The sequence below is a fragment of the Neodiprion pinetum genome, chromosome 3 (genome assembly GCF_021155775.2).
Source record: "Neodiprion pinetum isolate iyNeoPine1 chromosome 3, iyNeoPine1.2, whole genome shotgun sequence".
NCBI classification, from domain to species: domain Eukaryota; kingdom Metazoa; phylum Arthropoda; class Insecta; order Hymenoptera; family Diprionidae; genus Neodiprion; species Neodiprion pinetum.
Window position 1 is genome coordinate 42,008,939 of NC_060234.1, and position 11,080 is coordinate 42,020,018.

An 11,080-nucleotide genomic window follows, 5' to 3' on the forward strand; every position below is an offset into this window, starting at 1 on the left:
GAAAACAGTTTTTTACAAATCCGCTGAAATATATTTTTCGTCTTTAATAGTCCTACTCGTTGATCATAAACAATATCAGTACATTATGGCAAAATTGAATATTCAATGATATACCAATTTAAAAAAAAATTCATAAACCGAACAATAACATTGTGAAACAAAATTTTGAAGCAATTTTAAATCGATGTGTAATAATTTTATTATCTTTATTTATTTTTTATTTTTTTTTCCGACGTATTAGGAAAAAATGTTTGAAATAATTGGCCAGCTAAAATTTGCATAAACAATGTTTTCACCACATACACTGTCGTCTCTGTCACTTTTTTATCTTTCGACAAAAACATGGAATCCGGCAACGGCGAGGATGAGAGAATAGACGACAGAGTACATAACGTACCATGTACCTAATTTACGAAAGGGATACATGCGCGATATAGGTATACTCGTGACTAAACTCGCACGTGTTTGACGTTTAGAAAGCAAGGCAAGAGCTGTTGAGAGCCAGCCATAAGCATCGGAGGCATCCAGGCATTCAGCCCTAGGTTGCGCAACAGCCGCGGGATTATTCTAGACTTCGGATCTCATCGAGTATAATTATACCTGTGTAGAATTATAGGCGATGTACGACACATACTCCGAAAAGTAATTAGAACGAGCAGGCCATCTTATCCTCTACAATAATTAACGTGTTTGCAAGTTTGACTCGATTATCCAGAAATAGAATAAAATTGTCGATTAATATTGAGGAGAAAAGTAGTTTCAGTCTTTCTTTTTGCCAGGCAAATTTTCACGGTAATTATGCCCTCGTTTGCAGTAATTTATAGTATATGTATATAGAATAAAAAAAGGAAGTACGAAGGAAAGAAAGGAAGGAAGGAGATAAAGAAGAAGAATCTCGTCGCGACGCTTGATTAAGAGCCGGTTTTACTACGGCAGTGGAAACGGGTATAACGTGTATACATTTCCAAGTATAAGTGTAGCTGCAGAAGTAAGCACGGGCGTATAAAAAATACCATCTGCCAGTATAACGAAATAGGCGCGATTTTTAATCCGACATTTTGATCCGTTGACGCGATACTTTCACAGGGTTAACTCGGGTCGTATATAACCCTAGGATATTTTATACCGCGTCACCTTTATACATGAGATCCCATATATTTTTACAACACTTCCTTGACTATTCTTATCTGCTCCCTTAGAATTGTTCAGATTCTTCAATTTCGTTCAAAGGCAATCTCGAGCTTTCCATCACGGGAACAAGAATCACGCCTACTTTCTCGGAGCAGATATTCGACAACTAAGAGATGAAAATCTTCCGGAAATGAATATTATATCGGAAGAAAAATTTTGTTGAAAAATTCGAATTTCTTAAATTGGATGTTTCAGCTCACCGAATGTTTTTTCGTTACACCTTGGACGAAATTTAACAATGGTATCTCAAACGATTCGAAAGTTCAGGGCAATTAAATTGAGACACGTTATATCGGGTTATCGCATGTGGCAAACGAGCAGATTTACTTAAGGTTAAACAGAGAACGGAGTGCAGGCGCCGTTTGCGAACAAGTTTCCATTTGCGGCGTTGTAGTACAAACGTTACGTAGATTATAGGTGGTACACTAACTGGCATCACGTGGAAAGTTACCGAACAAAACGAATTCTGATGCAGCAGATACCTGGACGCGGCCACGATACATAATACATGGTTGTACATGGACGAACTATACGTTGGTAAAATCGACTTTATAATCCATATCCCAAAGCGGAGCTTAACTTTGTAACATGTTGTACACACCGCTCTAACACCATCCGCGAAGAGTTTGAAAAACCGCGTTGAATACCGGTGATCAATTTTATATTATAGTAGAGAAAAAAATTTCAATCAAAACATTTATCCTTAAATCGGATAATTGTTTCATTAATATGACTCTTGAAATTATTTCGCGCAATAATTTCCTCGTATTAGAATTCAAATTATATCTCGTTTCCCGCGCATTCGCGAAGAACACGATCCACGCGGTGATTCGCTGCAGACGAATGACGTCACCGCTGCATCACGTTTAACGGACAATTCTCCTAGGATTTCAACCGGATTACGTTACGTCAGGTTGTCGAAACCGAAAAAGAGACTGGAATGTAAAGAAAAAGGACATCATGATAAGTTTCCAAGTTACGACGAAAGAAATCCTTCGATTAAAAGACCGGAAGACAGCCTATTGTAAACACTTACGTCAACATGGGCTAGGTAAATACAATAATAATATCCATGTGTAATTCTTGGCTGATACACACCAACCTATAATAATAATAATAATAACAATAACAATAATAGTAATAATAATAATAATAACGTGAAAAAACTGGATGTTCGAGTTTTTCCTGCGAATATATAAAAGTTGAGAATATTCCGGGGGGTCTGCGGAATAAGAGTGCATAACGAGTGTGGATGGGTTGCATATACGCGGTCTTGTACTTCATTTGTATAATGTGTAGTGTTATATAGGTAAGAGGAGCAGGATATCCGGAGAGAGAGAAAGAGAGAAAGAGAGAGAGAGAGAGAAGATTAAGAGGTGAGAACACTAGATGCGCAAGGCTTTGTACTCGTCTACCCTCTACTGCGAAAACTGATACTTCCGTTACGCTGATGTTTCCTGTGGTATTTGTTCAACGCAACCCCTCCACTATCAAATTTAATGGAGCATAGAAAACTACCTTCGAATATGGCGCTGCGCCCGGGCATCCCTTCAAATTCAATGTTTCTCGATTTGATGAAAATGGTCGGAAAAACTGATGGTTGAAATTCAATTTTTTCACTTTGCGTCATCGTCTTGTTACTATTGTCGTCGATTTTATGTCTTTGTCAGTTAAACAAGAAAAAAAACGCTTTCTCCACAAATTAGTGTTCTTATTGTTAGTATTGAAATTCTCAGAAAATCAAAATTTATGAGCGATCATTGACATGAGAAACGAACGGAAGAACGTTTGAAAAAATTCGTTCTACAAATTGATTTTCGCACGGAATTCGGGGGCAAGAGATCGCAATTTCAAGCTCCTAAATGGTTATTTCTTAAGCTTCGTGGGTGAAAACAATGTAAGCATAGAAGAAAAAAAGAGCGTCAACTAATTCAGACCTAACAATCCGCACGAGGGAAAGGAATTCTCAAATTTATATTCACCGTTTATTTATCCACTTATTTATTTTCAGAGAGTCTCGTTAAAAGTCCCCGAGGAATTGAGTTGAGCTTTAATTAATACGGGGAATTCTGTCTGTTTAAAACTCGATTGATACGTTTTATGCTCCGCTTATTATAGATATACCTATAAGGCTTCAAATCTAAACACATTTGACGCAGCAGCAGCAGTACTCAATACGTCTGTGTTTAAATAAATACACGAGATATTTATTTTCTCGTCGAGTGCATCAGAGAATTCACAAATTCCGTATCTATTATTGTGAGCGTACCTTTCCGTAAAACGTATAATTTCATTCCACGTAAAATTGAAAAAATAAACTCAGACCAATGTATTTTCAAAATGTATTCAAATACTCGGGATTCACGGTGAAATTTACTTTGGAAATATGATACGTTAATAAAAATGAACAGCGTGCGTTGTATCGAATATGAACTGTCTCGTTTCTATCCAATCATTCGATGTTGAACATAATTTTTTTTTCTTTTCTTCATAACATTTCTCAGTTCCCTTTCGCCTAATCAAAGTTTATCTTCGACATACTGTTAGATACACATTTAAACGTGAACCGATCTGCAGTATCGGGAAACGCGTTCGACGTGATTCCATTACTTTAAAGTACCCTTCTTCCCTCATGTGACGTATCGTCATATTTGATACACACGTGGGAGAAGCAGGCAGCCATAACGATGCTGCCAATCGATGCATGAAAGTACCACTTTACAATCTAGACATACGACGTAACTCGATATAATACATATTTAAATATACATGAGATATACATATACTTACAGCCATACGCGCGGCTTTTAGAGCACGTGACAACGAAATAAAAAAAAAATGAAAAATAAAAAAAATTTTGAAATTTTTTACCAGAATTTCAATGGATACGGAATTTCAAACACCACTATTTTACTTTTATCTTAACAGGTTTTGATCCGACTTTCTGCTTTTTTTTTTTTTGTTACACGTTTAATCAAAATTATTTCCAACGTTAATTATAAATTTATACTAATTGTATCGATAATTTAAAAACGAATTTCAACAAACTACCTGCAAAACTGTTTTACAAACTCGTCGTTAAATCGAAAATTCAAATTCGTAATCTAAGCTTCGAGTAGTTAATTTCTTGTCCTGAATTAAAACCCGTGCAAGGATCGAATTTACTGAAAGAAATTCTCGTTTATCCCGGAATATTTTCGCCTGCGCGTTAAGGCGATAAATATTATTCGCGATATGCGGTTCGTTGATACTCGATAAATTCTTAGGTATCTAGCTTGTAATATATCTATACCGCGCATCATGAAAGTCAAGGAAGACCGCGTCGGAAATCGAGCGATATATATACCGATACACATATTATACATTGATGCGGATACCTTACACACATCTACTTATCCACTTCATAAATCATGCATGCGATTTGTGGTTTATGTACATTGTATGCACATACGAGATACAGGATACCCAATATTACATATGCATACTCGCAATACTTCAAATGCAAACGACGCGGCGATTATTCGCACGAGATTTATGCGATTATTAAGCTATATCAATACGTAGGTATTCTATTTTTCACTAATTTTAAGAGGTTGGTTTTTTTTTCCCTCTCTTTCTTTTTTTACCTACGCATAAATTCTTGCTTAACGTATAACGTAAAATGAAAATAACAAACGAAGAAGAACGACGGAACGAATGGATAAACGAATTAAGGATAAAATAAAAAACGAGCGTTAATAAAACCTCACTGATCGGAGTTACAGATTCCCTGACGGAAACTCAAGACCAGGTGCATCAGAATCGCCGTCCCAGGTGCGTTTGTGTACTTTGTCCTGGTGTTCCCAAATCTTGCACCCTGCCTCGAATAATCGTTATACTTTTATAGTCGATTTCACCCGCGAGTATCGAAGTAATTATTCCACAAACCAAACCCAAAGACTCTTGTCAACTTGCCATAAAACCATGCGAATGTCCGTATACGAAATTGGGATCCGTTCAGAGAAAATTCACACCGCTTAATTATCACTCTTCTTTCCCACGTCCGTAAGTTGCGCTGATAATTTATGGTCTTACCCCTTGCAATTTGCGGTTTTGAATTCGCGGTTGGGTAAATATATCGCACAAAGTGATCGAGGTATACATCGTGCACATGGGCCAGGTGGCACCAGATGCGCGAATACGAAAAGACGGTTCAAACAATGTTCAGCCCTCGTCCTGCGATGAAAGTTTCGACTGAGGATTACGAGGACAGCTGCGTCTGTCCTGACGTCGATCACGAGGAACTCTCCTGTTAGTTTTCGAATGACGGGTATAACGCGTTATGGGGTATTCCTTTTCCGACGAGCCAACCAACGAAACTCTCGGCAAACGACGCTGGAGCGACTGATTTATACTCGTGGTTACATCACTGGAGTTTTAGGTTCCATTCGGATCACTAACGGTCAATCATCGTTCATTCGTGTACAGATTTCGTTTATAGGTGGATTGAAACTAGCGGAATTGATAAGAGAAGAAAGTCTTAGGTTACATATGCGACGACTTTTGATAGATATTATCAAAAAAGAAGAAGAAATGTTTTTACGAAGACATGCGATTGGACTTTGTAATGCTCAAAGATTGACCTGTTACTTTTGGAAATATGCGTATAGTACATTGTAAGAGTATACTTTGATATCCTTAAACAGGAAAATGGATGCAGTTTTGAATATCAAAGGTCGATATCAAAGTGCAGTCTCATTATACCGGTAAGGTGTACCATGAATTCCTAAAGTTAGGGAACGAATCGTCAACCATGAGGCCCGAAAGCTTATCGTCATTCCAAATTTTGACTCGCGGGTAGATTAAACTCGCGACGTGACATTTATCTTGATTTCGTACTTCCGAACCATGATTGGCAAAAATTCTCCCTCAACACGAGCATATTCTCTTACTTACCAGAAAGATTTAGTTGTTGTCATTGTTATATATGTACAATTCTTGAATACTCTCGTGCACATTTTTTGTCGTAACCGAAAAATACACGCAATTCCAAGTAAAAAGTGAAAATGAGTTTTCTACCTGTAACCAGAAAATCAACTACGAGAATTTTCGAACTGTAACTGTAGACGGACGAACCTCGCAGGTAGAAAAAACGACTGAATCCTTTGAATCGGGGGTGGGGGAAGAAGTTCAGGGACGTACCTTTTGGGCCTTGCAGGCAGCGGCGAGGGGCAGCACGTCGTGGGGATGAGCGGCGTGTCTGTCCCGAAGGCACAACGAGCATGCGGCGCTTTTGCACATCGCGCAGTAGAGACAAACCATTTCTGTAGGATGTTCGGCGCACCCCGTCGCACCCGGGTCACCCGGTCCTCGTTGCCTCGTCGAAGAGGACTGCCAGCTGCCCCTTGGTGGTCCGAGGTTATGAGCGGCCAGGGGCCCTCTGTTGGGGTGACAAGATTCTCGGCAGGAGTCGCAGTAGAGAACCTGAAAGTTTGCGGAAAGGTTCGTATCAATAACAAGGATTTTAGTGATCGTCGGGAAAAAATATCGTTTCTTCGATTAATCGAACTTGCCTTATAATAATTCTCCAGGCAAATCGGTATATGAATCGAAACCGTCGACTAATCGATTAGCTGGAAAAACGATTAATCGAAAAATTCAATTAATCGCGCTGCACTTGGTAGAAGCAACGCGATACAATATCAAACCGAACGTAGTAATCGGGACTGTTTGTTATAATTAGGGGTCGATTAACCGATTTAGCTGCTATGTAATCAGATGCTCGAATGGATTCATTGATTATTTATGCTTGAATAGAGACAGTTGGTGATAATCGGATATAGATTCCAGGCGTATTAGTAAACGGCTAATCAAGTGGACACAAATACCCTTTGAGGTGTTATTATGTCATACGGAATGTAGCCAGATTTGATAAATGAAAGTGACCGAAATGAGCCGTAAAAAGGAATGTAAAAATTAATTTATCTACGTGTTATACGTCGTTGAAAATGACTAAATGTGACCACAAAATCCATCGCTGAATTTTTATTGTTCTCTTACGTTTCACGAGAGTTTATAGTCAATTGATTAAAAAAATTCTGAATTTATTGGTTAGGATGCATATGTGTTTGGGATATACAATTTAGAGTTATTCAAATATCTGTCAGCGTATAACGGAAGCATATGAAAAGAAAAGAGAAATGAGAAAAGGAAGATAAACAAAATCGAATTCGGTTACTGTACAGATACATGCGGAGAGATTCATCATCGACGAAACTTGACTTGTTTGTAAATGCTCGAATTCCAATTAGAAAATTCAGTCAGTTGTTTTTTGCGACTCGTCAAGAAAGGTTTCTCTCAATTAGGGTACGACCTTTGATAAGACCAGAGTGAGTTTGAGTTTCTCAATGTGCCTGTGTTACGTATGTAATTCAACGGAGTTAATTCGGAAACAATGATACCTAACAAGAACAACAACAAGAACAACGATAATCCTACCTGGAGGGATCTCAAATGAGCCAAGTTGAGCCATTATATTTGATATAGAATTGAATGACAGGGTAACTAATGACACGAGGGATCCTGAGGTAAGCCCTTCGTTCGAAACCCCCCGTTTTTTAATCTCATCACACGATATACGTCAAAACGTGGAGAGATTATGGATGATGAATATACTTCGCCGTTTTTTTACGTCATCCCGGAGAGATCAACAACAGCGGAAATGTCATACGGCCAGTTCTCTCGTTGAAAAACACAAATAACATTATGCAGAATACATGACGATAGAAAAATCTCTACAGAGCAATACACGTGTACCTGTGTATCTAATCTAATCCCAGAGTTGAAAGTGTTTTTTTTTTTTTTAATGCATATACCAATATTTTATTTCTTCTGACACTAGGTGGGGCTTTATTTCAGGCGGTCTACAATTAAACTAATCTCACCGCTGAACGGAGGTGAGATGAGAGTAAGGGTAACAACATTCTGCGGAGAACTGGGTTAAGGTGGGCGAGTGAAGTGAAGAGACTTTTTGGCACACACCTCCAAAGAGGAAATAGCATCTAACAAGGTAGAAGAAGCGGGAGAGAGGAGCAAAGAATTTATCGCGGAGGTTTCCCTTTCGGAAGTTCGAGGGACGGACAGAAACGGAAATAGTCGGTTAAACAGTTCTCTTGACAAATATATAATCCTGTAAACTGTCGAACAACTGTAATTAAACTCGGATCAACACAGCTGTCCTATCAAGGCCGGGGAACGCGATGCTGGTGGTTCAATTTCATTGCTTGAATCACGTCGATGATCGTGAAGAACCTTTATTCGAACCCCGTAAAAGGACTCGTGGGACTTTGTCATCTGCAGACGCGTTTTTTGCAAAATACGGTTTCAAGCAAATACTGCTACGTGGGACTGGATTTTCACCGAAATTGAAGTAAAACCCTCGGTTCATCTCTCGGACATCAAAGAGCCCGGGAAGTTTGCGCACTTTCGTATTTGCACAGATTTTTAGCAAATTTTGTACTTGTAGATTTGTCGATGACTGACTCTGATCGGCTAAACAACGGTGAAAAAATTGGGTGACTCGATTCCTGCTACTCAAGAGATCCTGTGCAATTTAAACGGTTTCTGCATTTTAAGACGCTATTAAGATGGGATACATTCCATTAAAAGATTCGATTGTTGAACTCGTGAATTTTAAATCGAACGAGAACGTTCCGAGTGCCAAACTTCGAGATCCTTTCTGCCACAAAATTTCCCTGTGGGATTCTCAGATTTTCCAAGTTTTCCAGGTCACCCTAAACTCCATTAAGATCCGATATTCTCAATCAAATCTGGCAACCCAGAATCGAATTCTAATGTTGAAACGTACGACGATTCGATGTTTTCTTACACTTTATGGGGTTTTTAAGTTTTCGAGATTGTTTTAATCGCACGACTTCCGTTAAAATTCGAATATTGAACCACTCCGAACCTAATCCGGATTTTAGAACACTGAATAATCCCGTCCTACGATTTTTATGCCCACTACGAAAACGGTCTTACAAGTTTTCGAATTCATGACCATGAAGTTAGTAACGTTAGCGTAAGTAACGAAACATTGGGGAAAAAAATTACTATTTTGCAATTTTGTAGTGACTTTGAAATGGCTAAGTGTTGAAAATATGAATTACCGATTTGCCTTATTATAATTTACTGCATTTCAGAGACTCCTAAAATTACGAAATAACGGATTTTTCGAAACGTCAATCATTGCAATAACGTTACTAACTTCAACGTCATCCGAATTTGTGATGAATTGTGTTAAAATTTGAACACAGAATTCAGAAATATTTACTCCGAATTTGAAATAACCAAATACCCACCAAAAGACACTTCTGTCTGTTAGTTGATTATACCTCAATTCCTTTAAAGACGTACTATACTAAACTAGGGAAAAAAAATTGAACAAATCACGAGATCGAAGTTAGTAAAGTTATGATAGCCAAGCACGACAAAAAAAAAGTGTCTATTTTCCAACTTTAGAATGACTGCAAAATTTGATCAGGCTGAAGTTTGTAACGGTAATGTAACGATACATCTTTGGAAAAAGTCGTTATTTTACAACTTTAGGATTACTTTAAATTTCGTAAACTGTTATTACAGGATATCATCAAACTCAGATTCTGTGAATTCAAGTTTTTCAGGTGTTCGAAAGGTGCAAAATAATAATTTTTGTTACAAAGTTTCGTCACATTAATGGCAGTAACTTGAGCCTTGTAAAATTTGGGCATGTTTTCCTTGATTATGTTCTACCGTATCTCGTACAATCCCAAAGAGTGATCGTAATGAAACGTTAATCCGATTGAATGAAAAGAAACTCTAGTGGCGTGATGTGAACGTCGAATTGGCTCACCTCGCACTGTTCGCAGGCGACGGTTGCCTCCCGAGGGTCAGCCTCGCACATCTGACATTGAAGCCTGACGTTCCGGGCCTCTTGGTACTTGTCAACGATGTGCTGCATGGCCCTGTACTTGGGTAAATTGTGCGCACCACCCTCGTCAAAGTAGACCATCTTCTGGCAAACAGGACATGCAAGACAGAGGGTGCCCCCGGAGGGTGGAAACCCTCCGTTCCCCGGTGTGCCGACGTAGCTTCCGGGTCGCGAGGAGGTCGAGGTACTGCTGCAAACGACCCCCGAGTCGGTTTCCGACAGTATCGATAGCTTATCGGCCTCCTGGTCGGGCCCGTTTCCCGCCGGATCGGGGGCGCAACATTCCGGCTGTGAATCGGGGGGGGCCTGAAGGCCCACGGCACAAGAGAGGCAAAGCGCGTGCCAGCAGGGCAGCAACACAGGCTCGGAGAAAAGCTCCTTGCACGAGGGGCATCGCAGCTCGTCCTCCATGCCGAGCGTTGGAACCACAAGGTCTCAAGTCCTCGGCTCGGCGCCGATCGGTGTTTGAGGATCGGTTCACCTCACGAATCGGCGCATCGCACGACACCTTATCACAATATCATCTCCCCGTGGAGGCACTGAACTAAAAAACTTCTCGTTAGTACAATAACGAGCTGCGATTCGGTTTTTTTTTTTTATTACAATTTTAAATAATATATAGCACTCTTGTGTTACTTGTAGACTTTCCGGCGCGAACTTCACCCCGGTCCCGTTTCCTCGTTCAATTGAAACCGCACTTGCACTCCTCGGAACCAATGTCGACCCGACGCACAGCTATGCATCCAGGAGAGACGTCAAGCTGGCCCGAACGGCAGGCTGCCACTGGGTTGACTGACTCCCGGTTCTCGGACTGAACGCTGCTGCGCAGACGGTCCACGCACGGATTCCTCTCAGGACCGTAGAAAGGGGGTTTATCTACTTGTGAACGTTCGTTTGGGGCGCCGTCGATGACGTGACGAATCTTCCTTTTGTCTGTTGTCT

The 11,080-nt window shown here is 39.8% G+C and overlaps 1 protein-coding gene across 2 annotated transcripts in view; it reads right to left on the bottom strand.

Moving 5' to 3' along the window:
* Trim9 (E3 ubiquitin-protein ligase Trim9) overlaps positions 1-11,080 on the bottom strand; it is a 57,100-nt gene extending 46,020 nt beyond the window's left edge. Inside the window, exons 1-2 of one of the 2 annotated variants that reach the window (XM_046618510.2) lie at positions 10,061-11,080; positions 6,373-6,654 (exon numbers count right to left, since the gene is read on the bottom strand). In XM_046618510.2, the coding sequence (XP_046474466.1) occupies positions 6,373-6,654; positions 10,061-10,549 (771 nt within the window). In that variant the 5' untranslated portion in view covers positions 10,550-11,080. The remainder of the gene's footprint in view (positions 1-6,372; positions 6,655-10,060) is intronic. The other variant, XM_046618511.2, reaches the window with a different exon arrangement.